Source organism: Penicillium nucicola, assembly GCF_028828085.1.
Source record: "Penicillium nucicola strain IBT 29836 chromosome Unknown utg000009l, whole genome shotgun sequence".
NCBI lineage: Eukaryota > Fungi > Ascomycota > Eurotiomycetes > Eurotiales > Aspergillaceae > Penicillium > Penicillium nucicola.
The window spans coordinates 302353-326393 of NW_026643133.1; the positions used below are offsets into that span (position 1 = coordinate 302353).

A 24041-nucleotide genomic window follows, 5' to 3' on the forward strand; every position below is an offset into this window, starting at 1 on the left:
TATCATCATGGCCCAAGAGTGATCTTAACCACTTGCCTAGTTCTTCGGCTAGCAAGGCATTAGCATCAACGATGTTATAGAGCCTTACTCGTGGTGTACACCTTCAATTGTGGGTGAAGTGAAGGCTTTCAGCTACAACTATCCACGGCCCTGAACAACCAGTTCTTTTGCTTTCTGACGCGCTTTCCCGCAGAATCAACACAAAACTTCAGGAACTCTGCTTTTGTTTGCGGTAGCTCTGGACCTTGCAACTCATTTATATCATGCAGTAGCCCAAGAACAGCCGTAAGAAAGTTGGTAATTTTAGCTTGTTCTTTATGTGAAGCGAAATGTAAATGTTAGCATTTGTAGATGTCCAATCGCGGTGCAGGTATCTCCGCCTTTTTCAAAGTCACGAATGTAGGAAAGGTTCCGCAAGAAATTCCGACGCACAGCTTGGCCTGCACTTAAGTCGCGCGGTTTCGGCTGGTGATTCCCACCGCTCTGTCCAAGCAGTCGCAGCAGCACCAATGGTTCATAAAATCTGCTGAGAACCTTATATTCGGGTCGAGCCTCGGGCGACCGACAGTTTTGGGTTTGAAGTCAGATCTTGATGAGAATGTGCTATTCTCGGTCGATTTGGCTTCGCGAGGAAACCTTGTGATAAAATTATTGCAATATGCTATCTTTGAAAGAAAAATCCAAAGAAACATGAAAACACAAAAATGGAAAAGTGAGTGCTGACAAAGATCTCTTTTCCTCCGTATTATTGGATAATGACCCGAGCTACTCTTAACTTGAGATCAGAGGGGCGGCACGCGGAAGGCTGTACGTACTTGATTTGAGAGGGGTATTTTCTACTTGGCCAACACATGAGTCAAAGTCCATGACGAACTAAAACAAAGGGTCGATGAGCATTATGCAGGAGGTGGACTAGAACATGTGTCATGAGTCAAAAGCCCTTACTGCAAGTTCATGCATCTACAAAAAAGCCTTTCAAAATACTTGGAAATAGAATAGGGAAAACAGTTGGGACAGTTGCATACGAGCCTGCATACAGGGCTTGCAAGGAAAAGTATGCAAGCAAAAGCCATAGTATCCATGTTGTTTCAAACTGGAATTGTCGGGTTGAGAATCCATGTAATCAGTATATATAGACAAGCTGTTCGAGCATTCGTAATATGGTCAAGCTTCGAAAATTCATCGTTCCAAAAAAGCCTCCAAACTCCCCACACGTTCCATGTTAGACAGACATAACGCCATTTCATTCGATCACATATATCCGTCATGTCGGAACCAAGAATCCACATTACTGATCCTGAAACTACTCTTTCGAAAAATCCACCAGAATTCTATATCCAAAACATGTTCCAAATCCACAACCCCGATACTGGTATAGACTGGCTCAATGCGATTAAAGCGTCGAATGTTCGAAACCTTCGCAGACTTTGGATCTCTGTTCATGCTGTATACAACCCGGGGCCGCACCCAGATTTCCTAACAAACAATCCTCCCAATGGCCCACGATGGCGCGAGCTTCTCGGAAAACTGCTCACAGAAGCAGAATGTCTTGAAGAGATGGTGTTATACCTTGATTCAGAACCGAGTGTCAACCACTGGGGTCCAGCTGTGGATGCTGATTTTGTGCGAACGCTTGGGAAATTTTCAAAGTTACAGAAACTGGAAATTAAAGGATATTTTCCGAAGGAATGGCCGGACTATTTAGAGCAAAGAACAGGACTGCGGGTTTGGCAGGAAGAGAGACAGACAGAGAGGTATTTACAATCTCTGTGGGAGTTTCAAGACCTTTTGAAAGACCAAAATATTTGAGCATGAGAAAAGCTCGTCGTTGTTGAATACTACAGCCTCTACCTCTAGAATTCCTTTACCATGTGTCTAATCCCCCCTTAGACTGTACCAAGTGTCATCGAAGCTATAGTTCCAATTTTGTCCTCTTTCTAAGCTAGCGTGAGCGCTCTTAGCCTAAATCTTGGCGTTCTTCCTTTACTGATTCACTCTTTCTCCTATCAACTCATTCGGGTAGCCTCTTTAAGACTTCTTGAGGTATACTTGATATTGAGTCATCCTGACGTACAGTAACTGTTCAACGTACAGCATTGGTAGCTTCTACGGCCCCTGGTCTCGACATGAACAAACTTTCGTAATGTCACTGAACCGGAAGTAATTATTAGTACTCGACCATATGATCAGCCTTACCATCGTTCGAGTCCCTCTGAAATCCACGGTAGGCATTCAATCAGCCATCGTACTAAAGCTTGGTTAGTCAACGCCTCATGGTGCGCTTCTGGCTGACTGCTCAATTATTCAAAAGTGGAGATGGATTTTTTATTACTGCAGGAGGCCCATGATGCGGGAGGCCCATGATGCGGGAGGCCCATGATGCGGGAGGCCCATGATGCGGGAGGCCCATGATGCGGGAACATTTTCATGTAAGGGAATCCCATTGGATCATATCTTGTGGTGGAAAACCCATGGGGGTGTGACAATATGTGCCCTACCCATGCTGGGTCTCGCTCCTTTTTGATCAAGTGTGAAAACAAATAGTGATAGTTTTTGCCCCTTGGATCCAAGGGCCGTGGAGTGTTTTATTGCTGGTAAATGCGCCGTGGGCCGTTCTCTACTTCGCACATTGCAGTTTTTCCAGCACAAATCTCGGAAAATTGTGGACAACAGTGATGAAAACTTTAACGTCAAGTTTGAATTGATCTATGACATGGGATCTCAACGTTCTGTCGAACTCAGCCCACAAGGGTGGATTGTGGTACAAGAACTGCTACAAGTGGTTCGAGATCATGCTGGTCGCGTCCACGCCGAATTCCCCGGCTTCATTGAAGTGAACGAGCAGCCATGCGGCGGTTTTCCACGCATACGTTTGCTAAAACAGGAGGCTGAGAAACCTTGAGTTCAGTATGTCGGAAGGCACATATGTGAGAATAGTATTGGCTCTCTGTCAATCCTGAGGCAGACCTATCCCAGTCGGGATGCCATCTACACCTACATCATGAAACCTGAGCCTACGGGGGTGGAAGTCACAGCGTTGGAGTGCGACGATTCCGCAGGATTTTGGGGGGAGAGTAGACGGGCATCTCTCCTGCTGATGTAGGGTCTTCCCGCGGGGGGAGTTTTAACCTTTTGCTTAGGCCAAAAACGATGGCCCGTTAAGTATGGGTCTGACAGGAGCCGCTCTCCGCTGACAAGACGCACATAGCTTTACAGATACTCTTCTTTCAACTGTCTGGTTGATTTACGAGCTCAATAAATGTGATATTGTATGATATGGACCGCTCGGAAGCTTCGCTCATGGTGAAGAGATGAATAAGCCAAATCCGCGCCCATGAAAATATGATAACGTTCGAAATGATGAACAATCTATTGAGATAAGGAGAAAAAAATAGAGAACACACCTGGCAGAGAAAGACTAAAACTGCTGCCCAAGGAGGACCGTGCATTTGACTGACTCATGCTTCTGCATGTTGTTTCACATCCACGTCGCACGATGTGATTAGCTTGGGAGATAACGCTCTGGCTTACTCGATACATCATATGCTTTGCTTCGCATATGGAGGGTGGTGATTTTCATTCAAGTATAAGAAAGAGATAGGCTTTAATCAGGCTTGACTCGTATATAACTCAGTTGCGTACAATACAATATTCCCTTACCGAGTTGGCCGCCATTATGAGCAACATTCAGCCCCGCGTTCAGCCCCGCGCCTACCAACTTGAGATGTTTGACATGAGCATGAAAAAAAACATAATTGCTGTGGTAATATTTGTGCCTCATTAGGTCAGCGTCATATCCAATATCCAAAGCTGACCGCATAGTTGCCGACGGGAAGCGGGAAAACTTATATGTGCGTACTGCAATATCGGTGATCAAATGGCTTGAGAATGACGTTTCAGTAGAGCTAGTATGCGAATCATGGCCGAACTAAATCGCTGTCAGGGACATCAGGTATGAAAAACCCCCGATGCTGAACATGAAACACTATTTGACATTGTTACCTTCAGATGGTGTGGTTCTTGGTACCAACCAAGGTCTTGTGTAGCCAACAGTTGGAATACCTATCGCAATATATGCCTGCAGTCAGTATGAGAATGCTGACGGGAGATGATGGAGTTGACTGTTGGCGTAATCAAAGTATTTGGGACAATGCTCTGCAGGGAATGAAAGTCATTTTTTCGACTCATGCCGTCCTTGCCGATGCACTCACACACGGCTTTATGTTACTGAATCGACTGGCTTTGATAGTATTCGATGAGGGTAGGAGCTGAGAAGACCGAATCTTGAGTCAACAAGCTGACAATACACAAGCCCATCATTGCATGAAATCCCATCCAGGAAACCGCATCATGCGCGATTTCTATCATGTGGCTAGGCTAGAAAACTCGGCCCTTCCCAGCATCCTTGGGCTTACAGCCTCAGTTGATGCAGCCAAAATCCCGTGCGTGAAAATCTGTGCTATGCGGTACAATAATGTGACTGATCAGTCTCAAGGGAGCTGGAACGAAACCTGGATGCAACCTGTCGAGCCCCATTAGTTGAACGCCACGAGCTGACAGAGTATGTTCCTCATCGTAGCCTCACAAAAATCTACTACACCCAAAACTGCTATGGCACGGTGAACTCGCCTTCTTATCTAGACATGCTGGAAGAGACAGTCATAGAGCTACGTGAACACAGCAAACGCGAAGGTTATAGCATCCCTGGTGAACTCTTCAAGGTTCCTTCGAAGGCACGAGCTATTCAACATCATTTAGGGGCATGGGCTTTACGATACTTCCTGACAAGGATTCTTCAACAGTTTGCTCAGCACATTACTAAAATCGAGACTACCGCCTCTAATCAGTCATATAATCACAGATTTACGGCTTTGAGAAGCGTGCTGGACAGTACTGTGGAAGGTGCTGTCGTCCACTTACAGTCGCCCAGCAGCATCTCCGATAAAGTGAAACGACTCCTCTACTTTTTGAAAGAAAGGAGCCACCCAGATTTTTCGGGTGTCGTTTTCGTTCGAGAAAGGGTAACCGCTTATGTTCTTTCGGCGCTGCTTGATACCCACCCATTGACTAAGAAAATTTTTCGATGCGCGCCCTGTGTGAGCTCTGTTAGGTCTGAGTCTTGGGCAAAAGATGACAATTTGTTTACTGAAAGGAATGAGGACGTGATTCTACAGTTCCGTAGCGGCCTGAAAAATTTGATTGTTGCGACCAGCGTGTTGGAAGAAGGTATTGACCTTCCAGCGTGCCACGTTGTTATTTCATTTGACTTTCCGGACAATATAACATCTTTCATCCAGCGTCGAGGTCGAGCACGACAGGGCGTTTCGGAATTTGCTGTGATGGAAGCAAAAGATGCTGAGTTCATTTCCGCATCTTCAAAACAGTATAGCAATCTTGAAAGGCAGATGCAGGTTATATGCTTGGACCATCAACGAAGCCGTCAGGAGCTAGAGACTGACGACATCCAATCGGACAAGCGTTTTCTACAACTACGACTACACACGGGGTTTGCTTGTCACCTCCAAACCCCTCTTTTGTGCTAGCTGACGAAAGGAAACTTTCTTCGCAGTGCCCTGTTGACTAGCGATAACGCCATATCCCATCTGTATCATTTTTGCACAACTTTGCGAAGTGAAAATCTTGGCGAAACCCATCCCACGTTCTCATACAAGAAGAATTGTGAAGGCCTTACGCGATCAACGGTTTATCTACCGAGCGGGATCGACCCTTCTTTGCGAATTGTGGATGGCCACTATTGGTGGGGGGCAAAGCAGTCCGCCCGAAAAGATGCTGCCTTTCAGGCTGTGCGTGCCTTGCATGGTCAGAAGCTCATAAATGACCATCTTCTCCCTTTGTTTTTGGACAATCCATGGACCAGTGAGATTCATGAAGGAAATATTGTCGCAGAGCTCCCCCAAGCGGAAAGTTTGATCAACTTTTGGAAATGCATCCCGGGACTTTGGACAGAACGAAAGCTTTATAAGTGCCGCATCAACTTCTGCGCAAACGGGATTGACCGACCAGAACTTGCAATGGCGATCTTCACCCCTATCGAATTAACGATGAATGACGATTTGCATCTTCATTGGGATAATAAAACCACATTCACTGTTAGCTTGCAACCTTTTAATGTCGAAACTGCAATTTCAACATCCTCCAGACGCCTGATGAGGAAGATCACGACCGTACTCTTCCAATCGACGCGCTCAAGTTCGGTACAAGAACAATATCCAGACTTTCTGCCCTTTTTTACCCCAGACCTTCCGTTGCACGAGTTAGAAGACTGGCTCAGCGTCAATCAAGGATCCGTCTCTATCCGTGAAGGGCAAACTAAAATTCCAATTCTTGCCCCCTCCGGCTTTATCCGCAGCCCTGGCCTTCATTTTGCTCCCCATATTTTTGTGAGATGGATTCAAGGCCCAAATCCGAAAGATCTTTTGATTGAATGCCGAAGATTTGGAAAGAGGAAAAACCTACTTGAGCGAGTGTCATTATCCCACCAAAATTCACACGAATCGGATTCCTCCAGAACAACTCGTGTAGCGGCGACGAACTGCATTCTTGACTTCCTGCCTTGGGAGCTGAGCCTAGCCAGCCTCGCGATTCCACCGATCTTACAGCTTCTGCATCAACATCTGATGGCAAATGAGATACAAGTCAAGATCTTCAAAGATCTACCCACGATTGACTCCAGTTATGTCAGAGAAGCAATCACCGCGCCTTCTTCTCAATGGCCTAGCAATTACCAACGAATGGAATTTTTTGGTGATTCGATCCTCAAATTTGTTGTTGCCGTACATGCCTTTTTGAAGTATCCTTTATGGCATGAAGGTTATCTATCAAAGTTCAAGGACCAAATCGTCTCGAATGAGAGGCTGACGTGCGCAGCCGCAAGTGCACATCTAGAAAGGTTTATCTGTGCTGATTTTATCTCACAAAAGCATCCAATATTTTCACCTGTTGTGGACGAACTTCAGAATAGAACGCTTCCTAGAAAGGTTTTGGCGGACGTGGTCGAAGCCCTCACGGCGGCTGCCTACGAATCTGGTGGAATCTCGCTCGCCAGGCATCTTCTTGGCATTTTCCTCCCAGAACTTTCCAACACCTCAAGTTCCGAACCACAACGCACACGAAAACAAGACCTTACGTTTCCGGTCCACTTAGAAGGGAAGATTGACCTGCTGCTTGGCTTCAAATTCCGGGACCGGGCTCTGATTTGGGAGGCACTCACACACCCATCATGGCAAAGAGACAGCACAACTGGCTCTTACCAGCGGCTCGAATTTCTGGGAGATGCGATTCTTGACTTTTGTGTTTCGAAGAATCTGTACAGTCGGTGTCCCAAGCTTGCTGAAGGTCGAATGACGGAACTTCGAGCTGCTTTAGTCAACGCCGACTTCTTAGCCTTTCTTTGCATGGAACTCACATTGACCGAGCCATGCTGTTTCAAGCCAATTTCGACACCAGAAGGTTGCGAACCAAACAATCTATCGAAAACTATTTCTTTGTGGATGTTCATGCGTCACGATGCTCAAGACTTAATCAAGATCCAGGCTTCATGCAGCGAGCGGTATCAGTTACTCGGTGATAGGATCAAAGAGAAGTTGAAGCACGATCTTTCATATCCCTGGGCCACGCTCGCTCAACTAGCACCACCCAAGTTCTACTCCGATCTTATCGAAAGCACTATCGGAGCAATTTTCATAGATAGTGGAGGTCGTATAGACGCATGCGAGCAGTTCTTGGAAAAAGTCAATCTGATAGCTTATCTTGAGCGTTTTGTGGGTCAGGCGGTACTGTTAGGGCACCCCAAAAACGCTCTGGATCGCATTCTGGGCACCCGGAGGTCAGATTTTCATTTTGCGCAAACAGATGATGGACTTTACAACATCACTGTCTGGTTAGAGGACGAGAATATTGCATCCATCAACAATTGTTTTACAAAGAGCGAAGCACTTGTGAGAGGTGCTGATGCGGCGCTGGCATTCTTGTCACATACCTGACTACGAAACATATATTTCTCAACACAGAGCAGGCCTCAAGCAAGCGTATTAACGCCCATGCAAGATAGTGGCAATGATATAATACCGCAATAACAATACCAGGTGGTTCATTGATTCTATTCACTATTTCTTCATGGTCGCTCACCAGAAAACCACGACCGGGTGAAGCATTTGAGAGCGCAGCCCAATGCCGCAGGTCTAGAAGGGCCTACCGGTTATCTATATGACCTGCCTTCATTACTCTGTTGGCGGTCTCTCGGTATTGGTGCCATCTGAAGATCCGGTTCTTTCAGACAAATCAAAGAATGACATACCGGAGTTCGTTTCACAAAGACAGCTTGGAATTTTCAGAATCAAGCAGTCCGGTACCAAGATCTGTATTGCTCATGCGCGCCTATTATATGAATCACGGACTACTTTCTATTTCTTCATTCCTTTTGTGGAGTTTTCAAAATGCTGAGACTTGATAGATTTCCGCATTGAACTAAGCTAAATGTACTTTGGTTTATACAAGAAGCTTACAGTTCAGTGACCAAGTGTCGCTAAAGGTTACGTATAGCAGAAAAGCCAAGGAATCACTGCATAAGGAAAACTACGTGGCACATTTAATAGGAGACTAAAGTCTTTTCGTGCTATGATTTCCGTGTGGGAGGCCATTTCAATGCGGGGGGCTCGTGCAGGAGGCCGTTATTACATCGTGTTCTTCAGATAACGGCAATAGATTGACTTCTCGTCATGATCGACTAAGGGGTTGATGTCATACAAGAAAAACAGGGAGACACTTCTGCTAATCAGAATAGACAGGCATTCAGAAAGAAAACTATGCATCTAGACCATCTATAAAGGCAAAGGCAGCCTCTACTATCAGCGATGGACAATTTCGATTCTACATTTTCCAAATAGCATTTTCATAGTCAAACGATCTATGATGTGCAATCTGCAAAACGACAAGACGGATGAGATTGATGAATGTTTTACTCAATAGCTCGGGTTCGCTTATCAGAGAGGGTAACCTGTGTATACTTAGTTCTATCGTATGTATGTATGTATGTCTTTGTGTGGGAAGGACAGTCAAATGGTCAATTTTCAGTCGCACGTGAAAAAGCCTGGGGATTATTTCGCATTGCCATTATGCAAGCATTCAATCCAACATTCGGATCAGATCCCGAGAGCTTGGAATCATGGCAATGTATCTGTCGCTGTCTAGGGGTACGCCCTATCCCAGACAATCTTCATAATGCACGACAGGGATGATATGTCCACATTTGCCAAGTGACTATGTAGCGCTCATTCAGATAGACAGTCCGCACTTATGTCAATCTAGTTGATCTGCTAGAATCCATCCGGACCGGAGAGCCACCGGAGCGGTTTTACACAGAAGAAAATTTAAGAGTCTGTACAATCAGAAAGCATAAATTCTTCCCCGAGGAAGACTACGAGGGCGGGCTGCCTCGATTGCTTCTTATAGAGATACTGCATAATTACGAAGGCGACCGTAACAAACAATGGCATGAGAAATTTGATTGTTGAGCAAAGAGACGTGGCGCATAAAAATGACGGTACTTCCGAATTGAGACAATTTTTTTCAATTTATATCTCTGCTTGTGTTTGTCCATTTTGTCATCTTCCTAGTGAGTAGTAACCGATCGTTATTATTTCAGAAGCCTAAAAAAACATTCAAAGGTACGGGTGAGGTTATAGTTGGGGTTGCTCCCGGATAAACAAAGAAGAGGTTTTTAGCTCAAAAAAAAAGCCATTTGCTCCTTTTTTTTCTGTATAATTCATATTTGTGAGTAATGACGTGTAAGATATTTCTGAGATGGCCTATAATACATAGGTTTTTCCTAGCAGAATAATCCTATATTTCCTTACAAAACACTTCCTGTTATGAAGAAGCTCGAGAAGGCAACGGTCTTACACGTGTCAAAGGCCGGTAGAGCCTCAAGGTAATAGTACCAAGATGGTAGTGCTTAGTGTCGCGAGTAGACGTATCTAGACATAAGATATAATCGCGGCGGCTCTCGCATAGCATGTTACCTTTTAGCATTACTAGAAAGGTAGTTAGCTTGAATCCTCAAGGCAAGAGTACTCACGATTCATCATTTCTGATTGTCCTAAAGGCACGCAATAGTATAGTTAAGCCTGAACAAGATGGCAGTTGGTTCCGTCGTCAGCTTCAGGTTCGGATCCAGACGAAAGCTGTTTGCAACATAGTAGCCAGCGCTCTTTTTATCTCGCGCGGCTCAGACTCCGCTCAAAGCCCCCAAATGAGTTTCCACCCTCTAAAGAGGAGGATCTGTGCTGATTGTTGCACATATATGATGAAAGATTCGCTATCTACGTTTCCTTCTTCAAACAACACATGAGTATACGTAAGTAGATATTGTTCACCCTGGGAGCTGGGTTCAGGGCTCATTTCGGTAGCCGCTGCAGTACATATTCATGAAGCCTCCATTAATTAACAAGATCTATCTGTATCCCTGATATTGTCACTTCTCAAGAACGTGAGCGTGGCACTTGTTTTTCCAAAATGATGGGGCAATTTTATCAGATTGGAAAGTTGGATTATCCTTGATACTTAATTTCGGCACTAATGGGTCTTTTAGACTATGTTTAGATCTTAGCTGTTGAGGTAAGTTGAGTAGAATTTTCCGACATGCCGACAACCTCTTCCCCCTCCTTTTGCCTCGTAGGGAATCTCAGCACTCTTTTATAAAAACATCGCTAAACGTATGGTCAGAGTCTGCTCAACACAAGGCAGAGAGAGCTGTTCTTCGATTTATTTCTTTTCATGATAAGAAAACACTAGCACATTCAGTTGAGCGGGGCCGGATCCTTGTGAATATGTAGATGCTTCAACATTGAAGACAATCCCATGTGTCGTCCTGTGCGCCAAGCATGTAAAGTACTTATGTGTCAAGTCTGGGGTGACCGACACGTTTTAGATCGGTATCTCGATCTTTACATCTGCCGAGCCTATGCTTTAATATTTAGTCTCTCCTGCTTGAGCACAAACTGGAACTTCCTGTCAAGGGGATTGGTGGCGGAGGACTTGATTTTATAGTCGCACATTCCAGCTTTTGACCCAAAAGATATTTCCAAGTCAAAGATTGGCTGCCATGTTTACAAAAGGTCCAAGTACACGATGTCGCCATGCAGGAAGCCACCGTGCAGGAGGCCGCTCTGCAAGAGCCATAAGACGCGGGAGGCCTACGACGCGGGAGGCCTACGACGCGGGAGGCCTACGACGCGGGAGGCCTACGACGCGGGAGGCCTACGACGCGGGAGGCCTACGATGCGGGAAGCTCGAAATACGAAACGCTCACAATGCGGAACGCATGTAGTAAGCAGGGTGGAGAATCGTAAGTTTCGGACCTGGGGACATCATCGAAAGATGCTTAGTAGCCGGCCTGGCGCGCGTGCCGCAGCAAGAAGACTCGGAAATAGAGATTTTCCGTATCCGAGAAGCTCCTTTCTGCCTATCGATGAAGGTACCTCATCGTCAACCTGATGATTGGATGACCGCACATTCTTACCATTGACCTCAAAGATGCATTCAGTGGCGGAAGTAACACTACGAGCAGGGCGAGCAACACTACGGCTTTGGCTCAAGAGACTGAACCTTCCTCGGCAGCCACAAGCGTCCTGGCACCGAGACAGACTTCGCGAGGAGCTTCAGGAGCTCCGATTTGCAAAAACACGTTTCTCTCGACTGAGTGAAGCTTCAGACGTCATATTTTCAATTATACGGGCTGAACATGATGGGTTTGCATCTCGCCAGATTTCGTTCCTCTCTGGGTACCAAATTGTCCCAATCTGTTTTTATATGGTGGCAAAATTCACCTCGCGTTGGTTTTTTTTCAAAGTTGCTGCTCTTATATGCAAACAAAAACGTTGGAACTCGATACATGAGGTGGTGAACCCGAGCAAGGATGAAAAGGTCGCTTCTGTGGCGTGTCGCCATCAAATGGACCCCGAGATATTCCAGCGAGTCAGTCGTGGCCTCCGACGTGTCTGGCCTCTTCTACCTTGATCACCGCATTGCAGCTCAGGAATATCCATTGCGCTATATACTCCATTGATTTGTATGGCTTGCTGTTGATGCGTGGTACCTTCTGATTGTGGTTCGCTCGCTTTGTTTTAGCTCGCTTTTTCCGACTACCGTATTTTCTCCTTTTCCAGCAACTACTCTGCCTACCAGTCGACGTATGCCCCCAGACCGCTACTTCCTATAGAAGGTCTTGATATAAATCTTACTAGTACAGGGTGTACTCGTCTTCTCCACCGAGAATTCAACTTTCACATTTACTTTGTTTGAAATCCACTTCTGCTTTACCAAAACATCAGTCATGCAGCCTCCAACTGTGTCCTGTCTTAATGGTTCTAAAAGCCAAGAAATCACATCTACCAAGCCGGCGTCAGCTCATTGTCCAAAACCAGTCATCATTGGCCTTTATGGCCTCCCTGGATCTGGCAAATCGTTTTTGCTGAATATTCTCAAATGTGGCTTGAGTCATGCCGATTTTTCCTTCTATGATGGCAGCCAGGTCATTGCAGCGGGCACGCCTGGGGGTCTTGAGGCATTCCAGAACTTGAACGAAGATGCCAAAGAAAGGGTTCGCGAGAGTGCGATTGGAAGAGTCAAGCAAGAGAGTTCCCAGAGTGGGAAAGGTGCTTTAGTCACTGGACATGCCATGTTTTGGGCTGAAGAAGAAAGTGCCGGTCAACTGGTGTGCACACCAGCTGATCTAGACACCTACACTCACATTTTATATCTCGATGTGCCGGCTGAGAAAATCGCAGAGTATCGATCAAGTGACCAGAAACGAAGCCGTCCAGCGGTGTCAACTACTCACTTGCTCAAATGGCAGCAAGAGGAGAAAAAACAACTGCGTCACCTTTGCAGGTCTCACGACATCATTTTCACGACCATTACCCAACGCCAGGTATCCATGGGGAAAATTGTACCTCTAATTCGGGATCTAAGAAGCCATACAGACGACTTGAATGACATACTGGCCCAGCAACGCATGGATGACTTCATAATGACCGGATCCGAGCGGCCGGAGACCGTGTTGGTTTTTGACGCCGACAAGACACTAGCACCACAGGATAGTGGTGAATTGTTTTGGGAGCTGGCTTCTCCATCTTTGGTTGAGAAGGACGAGAGATTTCCCTTGAAGACTCTATTTAGCAGCCCTTTGCATTACTCATATACTGCCTTCCGTCAAGCGGCCTTACTCTGCGAAGAAGTCATCGGCGACAATGAAGAATATGACGATCTCTGCGAGAAAGTGGCCTCCATGGTCAATGTTCGTTCTGAAATTTTGGATCTTTTGCACCTGGTGTCAGGTCATACCCATGTCCGTGCGCTGGTGTTGACTTGTGGGCTTCGCAGAGTCTGGGAAAAGGTTCTGAAGAGGGAGGGTCTGGCGAAAACAGTCATAATTATTGGCGGGGGGCGCTTGTCCGACGCTCTTGTTATGACACCCGCACTAAAAGCGGCACTTGTGAGACGTTTGCGTGATGTGCACGACTCTTATGTTTGGGCCTTTGGTGATAGTCCACTGGATCTGGAAATGCTCCAAGCGGCCAACCAAGCAATTGTTGTGACGGGCGACAAAAAATTGAGAAGTGGTAGCATGGACGAGGCTTTGACAAAATCTATCGGAAAATCCGGGTTTCGGCCGCGCCAGGCTGTGCTCCCGGCAACTGCAACCGCTCGCCTTGATGCGTCTCAGCTGCCTTTGGTACAACTGACGGATCAATTTTTTGTTGAGTCGATATTTGTCCGACGCCAAAGTCTTCATGTTCTTCATGCTACTGATCGTTCTGCGGCCAAATTGCTTATGACGCCAATGCGTGATGCAAATGTTTCTGGGCCAGCGCTACGGGATGCACATTCCCTAGTTGGATGGTATCTTGCCACCGAGTTCTGTACGCAGATCCTAGGCGTTGAGACATACCATGTGACACATGTTCAAGGTCACCAAACAGATGGTTACCGGATTCTCAGAGAGAAAGAGACCTTGATTGTGCCTCTGATGCGAGGTGGTGAACCAATGGCATTGGGCGTGAACAGGGCTTTGCCACTTGCCATGTTTGTTCATGCAAAAAACCCAAGCGACATTCAGCATGAGCATCTTCAGGATCGAGTGACAATCTTCCTTGTTGACTCGGTGGTCAACACCGGCCAGTCAATTTTGGAGTTCGTGCGACACATTCGACAACTTAATGCTTCTATCCGCATTGTTGTGGTCGCTGGTGTCATCCAGGCTAAATCGGTTTCTACTAGCAGAGTTGCGCAAGAGCTCTCGCGATTCCGGCGTTTATCTTTCGTTGCTCTCCGCCTGTCGGATAATCAGTTCACTGGCAAAGGGAGCACTGATACTGGACATAGACTGTTCAACACCGTGCACCTTGATTAGTTATATGCAAGATCATGATACTATATCATGATTCCCTTCCTTGGTTTAACTCCGTCGTGGTAAATTTAAAACAAATTGGTAGCTTCTATACTAGCGTATTTCGAAACGATAAGGTCCGCATATGGATTTCAGCATAAGAATTCTATGAATACTCTACGTTAGTCACCCAACAATGTTATTACCCGATGCTAAACAATCGATCTGATATCATTACAATTATAGTCATGGAAACTAGTCGAAACGCTGTTCTCAAAAAATCCCCTCTTCCCTATGGCTGAGGTAGTGTTTCAACATTGACGCGAAGAGTTGCAACCCAGATCGCGCCACAATAGCCTGCTCATTCACACAGCCCCGAAATACTGAGACACACGCCCAGACCATTATGAACGCTTCTCCAGCTTCGCGATAATCCGGTCATTTTTAGTCTTGGCTGATTCAAACCTTCAGACTATGTAGACAGTGTTGTGGTTCAGAGGTATGAATTGTATTATCCATTCAGAGGAAGAAGTGTTCGGGATTAATTCCGATGGCTCGGCTTGGTTTCTCATCTGCGTCAGTCTCATGTCACAACACAAAGCATCTATCACCCTAGTAATACCTTTAGCATATGACAGGCAAGCACTGACTTTAAGTCAACTCGTCGCCTGTCGATCTAGGATAGCATTGGCGGAGCTCGAAAGTCTCCTCCGATGGTAGTAATTTGCCTTTGATCCCAGTGATAAGCTCTGCGACGGCAAAAGGCTGACCGTCGCAATCTTCCGAGCGCGCCTGACCTTGATCTTATCCTCCTCGGACAGCTCGTCGGCGTGGGATACATAAGATCGTCAGCGGGCACATAAACCGCCTAAACTGAGGTAATGGATTCTTTCGGTGTACTGGTGATACATTCCTGAAGGCACCCTGTCAACTGCCACGGTCGATTGGTAATCAACTGCGCAGAGCAGATACTTCTGATCCTGTCTGTGTGAGGCGGAAGATGTCGGTGAATAGAACCACTGTCATCTGTTAGCAAGTAATATAGACTTCAGGCTTCGATACACTGATCGTCTTGACCGTCTTCTCGGAAGTACTCTGCCACTGTAAGTCCCGCCAGAATGACTCTGGCCCGCGTACCGTGGGCTTATTCATCTGGCCAAAGATCAAGGTCACCTTGGACTCTCTCTCCAGATTGATGACGCCAGTTTCTTGCATTTCCTGATACATATCATTGCCCACTCGAGACCGTTCGCCAATCCCATTCCTCCGACATCAAATACATATCCTTGCCAAGCCAGCACCCTTGGTTGAAATTATAAAATTACAGGCGACTATAACTCGCTTGCTATACTTAGACCATGTTTCTATGCAGAAGGAATTTATTTACGAACGAAATACAGTTTCCTATTGTTTCCTAGAAGAAGTGAAGAAATAGCATTGAGTACTGTTATGACTAAAAGTGTAAAGATTCCGACATAAAATAGTGTTTTGTCAGCTTCATAAGTATCATCTGATGCTCCGGAAAAGGATATCTAGCGGATTATGTGCTAGTGCGGATAGTTTGCGGAAATCTGCAACGACAATGAAGATAATGAGAGATAATGGCCAACTATCGTTGTCATCGTTATCTTACGATATGACGGGACTTAATCATAAATACCCGGCCCGTTCAAAATTACGAGGGGGCGATGAGACCGTAACGGACCATTAATTACATATAAAACATAAGCAAGTCGATATCATAGGTAATCAATCAGCATTTAGCGGTAAGTTACTACATCATGCTCTGACAGCGCATCATTTTTTTTGCCTTCTAGACGAAATAAAACAACATGCATTTTTAAACGTGAATCGGAACTCCCCCATCATCCGAATCGGAATCTTTCTCTAGATTCTCGATACCATCAGGCTGACCTAAAACCTCAATAGCTAGCTTTGCAGCACTTTTGGCTACCTGTCGCCCCAAAGCCCTGATGCTCAAGTCTTCTTTTTCTGGAAATGGGCCTTGGTTCGAACTTGAGAGCCGGTTCTCGGTGATTCCTGTTCGAGAATCTGGATGCCAGCGACTTGGTGACGATTGTTCCAAAACTTGTGCGATAACATCACTTCGTATGTCTTCAGTCATCTTATTTATGATTTGTTGCTGCTGCTTAAAGTCCGGAAGATTCTTTGTGAAAACCTTCACTAAAGGTGGACTCCACTTGATCCACACCTTGCGATGACACTCAGGCGCGACCATGCGAGCTGGGTGGTACTTGAAATACATTTCACAGCAAACACAAGAAGGCTTACTGCAAGCAATGTAACGGTCAGCATCCACAAAGTGCAATTTCTTCTTGTAAAAGTGCTCGAGAACCTGCACCTCAGCATGAACCTGTGGCACGCAGCGCTGGTACTGTTCGTTGAGCTTTTCAAGGATGCCGTTTCCCATATTCATGTAGAGAAGTTTTCTTTCAATTTCCAGCCGTTCCGGGTCATTCTCCTTGAGCATTCGGTTAAGGATTCCCTCCAGCGTGGTTTGCGAGTCAAATATTGGCTGTGGTACAGAAGGAATTGGTTCAATGTAATCAACTTTGCACGACTCAAGCATATAGTCCAAAGTCTCAGCATCCTCAAAAAGCTGTTGAGGTGCTCGAATATGGGCCGCTAAGCGTCCCAAGTAATGTTTTGCTAGGGCAAAAGATGTCATCCTCCCTTGTGGGCCTATTTTTTTCTCCTCATTCTGGGCACTAAATGTCAAAATATCCACAAATTTGGAATGACGATTTTCGTAGGCAAATTTGCATAGGCTAAAGCTGTCTTTATGAGCCAAGATTGAGTCAAGCCATATGTCTAATGCTATAACCTCCATTAGTAACTTTTTATGCTTGCTTTCAAGGAGAAGGTACTAACATGGGTCTGTATTCCACTGATTCTGTCTGGAATAGCATGCTTTGACTGCCCGAAATAGACTTTGAGTCTCTTTCTTCACGCGACTGGATGCAAACCGTATGCAGAATTCCACGAAATCTATCTTATCGCGCTCCGACTCGGTTGGGCCATGCGAGCCAGCGATTTTCAAAGTGCTCAGAGCAGACTCTAGAAACTCAACAACCTTCCGATTGACTGAATTTGAAGCGACCCAAAATTTGTAGTATGTGTCTTTTTCTTCAACCCCGATTGCAGTGCATGAATTGCCGCCCTTTTCAAAGTCACAAATATATGAGAGGTTCTGCAAGAACTTCCGCCGATGTGCTATCCGCGGATCCATCACAGGGACGGCAGTGACGTGTTCTCCACGTGCTTGACCTAGGGTCTCCAAGAGGAACAATGGCTCGTAAAATCGTCTGAGTAGCTTTTGATAAGGATTCAGTCCTCGGGACCTAGGGCTGCCGGACTTGATAGGGAGCTGGTGACTGTAGCCGGTGTTCAGAACTTCACAATCAGACAATGGCATATTGAGCATGAGCGACATAGTTCGTACAGATTGAGGCACACAGAAGATTATTGAAAGCGTTGAATATCAATATCTGGCTGAAGTCCAATAGAACGAGCGTTTACTGTAGTAATAATTTGAGATCCGGACGAGGCACATGGCACGAGTGGGACTTTACGGAGAAATGCAACGACAATCAACAAAGTACAAGTGGAGATAAACCCACTGCAAGGCAATGCTGATGCCTCCAATGCGGGAGGCCGTCAGCGTCGGCGGATCTAGCTGGTCGTCTATGAAATGCTCCACACAATGAGACATGCAGAAACAAATTGCGAGGCGCATAAATGGCTTTGAATAAACTTGTGATAGAAAATATCATCGGTAAATCTTTGATTCCGACTGCGCCTCTGGGATTTATGGAAGTAACGGGGTTTTGGCCTTAGGGCTGTGTAAGCTTTCATTATAGTAGTGAATATGGATTTACCAAGATAATAAAGTAATGTAAACAGTCTATCTCCGGGCGCAACCTGCATAGTGGGAGGTCCCAGCATGTGTATTCCCCGAAGGAGGTGGCTTTTTACTGCACTGAGCTTCAGCCCAACTCCAATACCAATAATAAATTGTTGAGCCAGTCAGCCCTTCTTTCTACAACTTCTTCGCATCCCATTAGACAGAGGAATGCGTTGTGCAGTTGTCAGCTCGTAAAAGGCGCCATGCATTGGAAAATACGGATGATCAATCAACATTTTGCCCCAGCGCGAACTCGTCCCAATGGTCGAGACTAAGAAAAGGCCCACAGCATCAGTAGTGAAAGAGTGCATATGTGGAACAACCCAGACGCTTAGGCTTTAGACATTTCAGTTCGTATTCGATTTATATTATCAAGTGGCGGTGAATGATGATGAACGTTTTCACGTGCCTATACAAATTGTAAGCGCATATTGATATCGACCTCCAAGCGATTGCCGGAAATTCTTCTTTCGTCTTCTACCAGGTCTTGAGAATGATGCATGCGGGCATGATCTAGCCAAGCAGACCACCGTTATTTCCTTATAAATTGGATAATTTTACCGTTCCTTCACTCTTCAGCCTTCATCCGCACTTCGATCAATAAATATGGAAGCCACACTTCCTGACCATAATGAAGATGATGAGGAGTGCAATTTAAGTTTTGCCCTCGATTTTTGGACCGATCCGGTTTACACTTTGATTTGACTAACCTGAAACAGCTTATCTTCCAATGAGCTTCGATGCAGGAGGAACCAAACTTTCTTCCGACGCAACATCATATGTTTTTAAATAGGCAAACGATAACTTTGACTTTATAGATACTGCTTTCTTGGATTACTTGCTACCCAATGAGAACCACGCCGAGAATCGGCCTCTACAGAGTGCTACATCTCAGTTCGTCTTGGACTCAAGTATATGCCCAGTCCCTTGAGCAGAGCAATCCCCTCGTCCAACGTTCGAAGTGAAAAACAGTTGATTGATTTTAGTCTTTTTAGGCGCCAGATAATTTAAAGATCTCAAGACTACCATATAAATCAAATTGTGAGGGTAGACCGGTAATGTGGCAAATGAAAGTTTACTCGGAAATTTCGCGCCCCTCTATGCAACTTTTTAACTAATACTTTCAAGGGCTATTCAAAGGGGAAATGTATGAATCATGATTAACTAACTACACCTTGACAGATCAGTTGAGGGAGTCTCTTCATATCTCTTAGAGCAGACAACAAAAAAGCTAGGGGTCTACCAAGTGAAAGGGAGAGTGGTGTATTGAGAGGTTCATATAAACTACGGTGTTAAGGAGCCAGAAAGATAGCTTTGCATCTCCTCTGCACAACGACGAGTCAGTCGATTTTGCATGTCTTTCTATTTAACTTCTAGACCCAGAATGTCGCCTAAGAAGTCCCACCAGAAGGCAATCGTCATCAAAACTGCTTGTGAGCATGAAAGTCAGGCTCCGGCTCGAGCTGACAAGAGTGTTTTAGAAAACATACAAAAATGTCTGAACCGTGCATAAAACGCCAAGGCATCGGAGGCAGAAGCCAAAACCGTGCTCTTCATATCTCAGAAACTCATTGCCAATGATGATAGAAGCAACAAAGCGTGCTATGGTGGGCGGAGTATCGTTCGCATTGAAAAATTCACGGGCTCATCGCAGAGGGTTGTGAGAGAGGCTTTTGTTGAGAGATTGGTGACGGCAATGTGCACCTTCTTTGACGGCAAAAGCTTTTCGACCTATTTTGGTATCTCTGTGGAATCTGAATCTAACTCTATTCCGGAGCCGTTACCTGGGCAGGAAACGCCATTCTAGGCCTGTGGTTGGCTGAAACCGGGTCCAAAGCGGGTCCACTGACCCAGGTAACAAAGTGCGACGTTATATAATAGGCCTCCTGCATCATGTGCTTCCTGCATCGTGGGCCTCCCGCATCGCGGGTCTCCTGCATTGTAAGCCTGTTAGTATTTAGCTCACCGTCCTGATTCAGTTGAACTTTTAATACCTTTTCTAGTGAGCGCACATGAGCTTCACCGGCTTAGAAATGGCAGACCTCACTAACGCTTCACCCAATTTAGGGTTGAATGTTCTAGTTCTTATAATAGAAAGAGAAGAGACAAGGAGGACTGAACGAAATATGATTTCTCTTCCCTCTTCAACCAGAAGTTCTAGTGATGCTAACCATGCATTATTGAAATATAAGGTTTCATATGATACTGGTAGCGGCTTAGAAGCACCGACATAAGCGGAATTGACCGCATCATAATGCAATGCCGGATAGTTAGGATACCGCCACTTTTTTTTCAGGCATATCTGAATAATATTTCAGCCTGAACCATCGGTATTTTCCTACAAATATCTTTTGGAATAGCTAAATGTGTATTTTCTTTTGGTATTAGGCCTGCCGGACACGGGTTGTAGATCTGCATAAGCATAGAGAAAAAGAATAGAGCAACCTCCGGAGGGTGCTTTTTCATTATGATCGGCACTAATAAGTCAAACTCTCCTGAAACGATGGGGGCCATGGTAGGGTCGGGCAATCTCGGGGCTATCTGTGGGCGTCTGGTAGGCCTTTCGGGGGGCGGAAAATAAACTTTATAAATGGCCAATCATCTTTGGGTTTGCTATGGCTGTGATAAGCTTCTCTCAAGAAAATATCTTTCCTCTAAACCATGACCATCATGAGAGATGCTAATGTATGACTGGATCGGCGATGATGAGCTAAAAACTTCTGCGCGCTGACACTGTTGTCAATAGTACCGCTATGACCAGCACTGTACGTAGTGGTGAAATCTATTGCTGAATCAGTGCTATACCGAAATCGTCTGTATCAAATTCAACATTTCGGCTTTAGAACATTACCTACGGCATTGAGGTAGCCATAAGTACTAGTTGAATCGCAATTCATGCAGGAGGCCACTCATGCGGGAGGCCATCCATGCAGCTAGGCAATTGTGCGATACTTTTGAAGTCAAGCAGTGAAAATTACTTAGTAACCATTTGGTGTAAAGCAAAATTTCTTGCTTCTGGCCGGCAGACTTAATACAGGCTAGCTTTCTATTGATCTAGTCGAGTGAAGCTAAAAAAAACCATTGTAATTTCATCATGTCAAGATTTTAACCTGTGATTACAGGCCTTCCAACAAAGCGCTGTATTTTACTCACCGCAATTACAAACTAGAAGACCACAGCTGTTAGAATTAGTGACTCGCTATAAAAGCAAGTCATAGAAACTATACTGAGAAAATATTCCTTGAGAGCATAACTTCAAAATGTCCTCATCTATCTGTCACGAGAACCGACTTGGTATGTCTCTGAGGAAGCAAACTTTCTTCCTCCCACAGCTCATTGAAAAATATCTGAGAAAATTCTAATGACTTCAAGATCAGGACTTGACATATCATTTAAGTTTGCTGAAATTTGACAAATCAAATGATGAATGCGAAGAAGCTCTCCTCGCTCCCATGTTGACAAGCGTAGTGCTCAATCAACCTGCACTGGCTCCATTGCAATATGGGCTTCTGGGGGGTGTGAAGGAAATTGAGACACCTTATCAGGTTGGCACAGAGATCCAAGAACTGAAAGACGATCCCCGGTTGTTTTTCAATGTCTCATCTCCATCTAGTGTGTTTATCTGCGGATCTCAGGGTTCTGGAAAGAGTCACACACTTTCCTGTCTACTTGAAGGATGTTTGATCTCCTCCAGAGCTGGGAGGCTTTTAAATCCACTCACAGCGGTTGTTTTTCATTATGACACATTTATCTGTGATAATGGTGGCTCACCCTGCGAAGCTGCTTTCCTGGCGTCTAATCCAAACATCAAGGTCAGAGTCCTCTGTGCTCCGACCAATCTCCGGACCATACAGGTAAAGTGTCCCCATCGCCTACCTTTTACATTGCTCATGATGCCATAGGGAACCTACTCAAGATTTAACATCAAGGTAGAGCCTCTACAGATAGATCAGTCCGACTTAAATACTAAACGTATGCTGGATCTTATGGCAGTCGATCGAGATAATGGTGCAGTTCCATTATACTTGCATACGGTACAGCGAATCTTGCGAGAAATGAGGCTATTACAGCAAAGCGCAGGGTCTCAGTTTAACTATCAAGATTTCAAGAGCCGAATTCTTTCTTCAGGACTTCTGCAGGGTCAGCTTGAGCCTTTGAAACAAAGGCTAGATACACTGGAGAGCTTCATGGCACCCCAACAAGCAGGCGCAAGCTACCAGATGAAAGGGAAGTCCGCGAAGAAGAACGCAGGCTCCAGCTGGACCCCAAAGGTAATTTCCTTCAGTATTATTCCAGTCCTCTCAAAGTCTCACTATAAAATAGGCCTCACAATTGACGATCGTTGACCTTTCCTGTCCGTGCATCTCACCCGACACGGCATGCAGCCTCTTCAACGTCTGTTTTGGGATTTTTATGGAACAGGAAACCAAGATTGGTAGGATTGTAGCACTTGATGAGGCTCATAAGGTGCGACTTACAACTGAGATCGTAGTTATGTTGACATTAATTGGCTTTCAGTACATGAAGGATTCTGTCGAGGCGCAAGGGTTCACAGATACTCTGCTCTCAACCGTTCGATTACAACGTCACCTCGGTGCCCGAATTTTGGTCTCGACGCAAGAGCCAACGATTTCCAGTGACCTACTCAGTCTGTGCTCCGTCGCCATTGTTCATCGATTCTCATCGCCGGCATGGGCACACACACTGCAAGCTCATGTGGCTGCGGCAGCCTTGAGTTTGCAGTCAACAAAGGAGAACCAAGCACATCATGAGCAGGAGCCGCTTGGGACTCCCACAAAGCATTCCATCTTCCACCGAATTGTACATCTTCAAGTGGGTGAGGCCTTGCTCTTCTCACCTAGTGCGGTGATCAGTGTTGCAGCTAAGCGAGACAGATCGCTTGACGTAATCAGGCTCGGTTCGGGCTATATGACAATCAAAATTAGGGACAGGCTTACAGAGGATGGTGGGAAAAGCGTTATTTCCTCTTAAGTAGGTAGAAAATTACCATTCAGATGGTGGACCAGGTGTCTCGGGAATCCAATATAAATTTATTATTGAGAAACAGCTTCCTCTTCCGAAACCAGCTTGTACAACTAATTAATCAGCTAGGGCCAAGAATCTTGGCCTCCCGCGCATGGCCACTCTCGTGGTCGGCAGGCGTCACGACACTCGTTTCTATGCTACCGCCGGCGCTGACGCAAATCGCTCCGCAAACCCAATGCCCGGCACCGTGTTTGACTTTCGTATTTCCAAGACCTGACACCGGGACTGTTCTCTCCAAGCTCACTCGGCTCTTGAGGAAACAACTTGTCCTGCCCACTACTTTACTGTGGGGGATTTTCTCCGCCTGTAAATCAGCGCCAACTGGGGCAGCTGGGACAGTAGACACTGCAGAAATTCACTCAAAAAATGCACTATCTATTTGCCCGTGCGAACAGGGTGGTTATTATCTGCCCTCCAGCCTACTATATGGATCTTGTCTTTACACGAGCCCGATGCCACATGAGTGAGCTCTTCGACCATATTCCCTCTGCGACCCCAGAGAGTAGTATTGTGAAAAGTGAGAAAAGTGAGAGCGAATGGATATCAGGAGTCTGATATTCATCTGATCATTGTGCATCCTACAGTGAAGGATACCATGTTCTACATTGAAATGGTTGTTGCTAGGACACATTGTAATGATATCTACAAGGGATTGATTTACTT

General features: G+C 45.6%; 4 protein-coding genes across 4 annotated transcripts; 3 read left to right on the plus strand and 1 right to left on the minus strand.

Annotated features, from left to right (window-relative positions):
- Positions 1–3919: 3919 nt before the first annotated feature.
- N7511_008431 (ATP-dependent helicase dcl2) lies at positions 3920–8003 on the plus strand (the record flags this gene model as incomplete). Its single annotated transcript, XM_057130808.1, has 5 exons — positions 3920–3952; positions 4009–4261; positions 4340–4442; positions 4496–5506; positions 5570–8003. 5 exons carry the CDS (start codon positions 3920–3922, stop codon positions 8001–8003), a joined length of 3834 nt encoding a protein of 1277 aa, XP_056981539.1.
- A 4349-nt stretch (positions 8004–12352) lies between these two features.
- On the plus strand, positions 12353–14431 carry N7511_008432 (uncharacterized protein; the record flags this gene model as incomplete). The annotated part of the gene is made up of 1 exon (XM_057130809.1): positions 12353–14431. One exon carries the CDS (start codon positions 12353–12355, stop codon positions 14429–14431), a length of 2079 nt encoding a protein of 692 aa, XP_056981540.1.
- A 1816-nt stretch (positions 14432–16247) lies between these two features.
- Positions 16248–17843, minus strand: N7511_008433 (nucleic acid/nucleotide deaminase domain-containing protein; the record flags this gene model as incomplete). Its single annotated transcript, XM_057130810.1, has 2 exons — positions 16248–17053; positions 17300–17843. The coding sequence occupies 2 exons, from the start codon at positions 17841–17843 to the stop codon at positions 16248–16250; spliced, it is 1350 nt and encodes a 449-aa protein (XP_056981541.1).
- Positions 17844–21592: 3749 nt separating this feature from the next.
- On the plus strand, positions 21593–23324 carry N7511_008434 (uncharacterized protein; the record flags this gene model as incomplete). The annotated part of the gene is made up of 4 exons (XM_057130811.1): positions 21593–21626; positions 21705–22186; positions 22235–22603; positions 22656–23324. The coding sequence occupies 4 exons, from the start codon at positions 21593–21595 to the stop codon at positions 23322–23324; spliced, it is 1554 nt and encodes a 517-aa protein (XP_056981542.1).
- Positions 23325–24041: the final 717 nt, after the last annotated feature.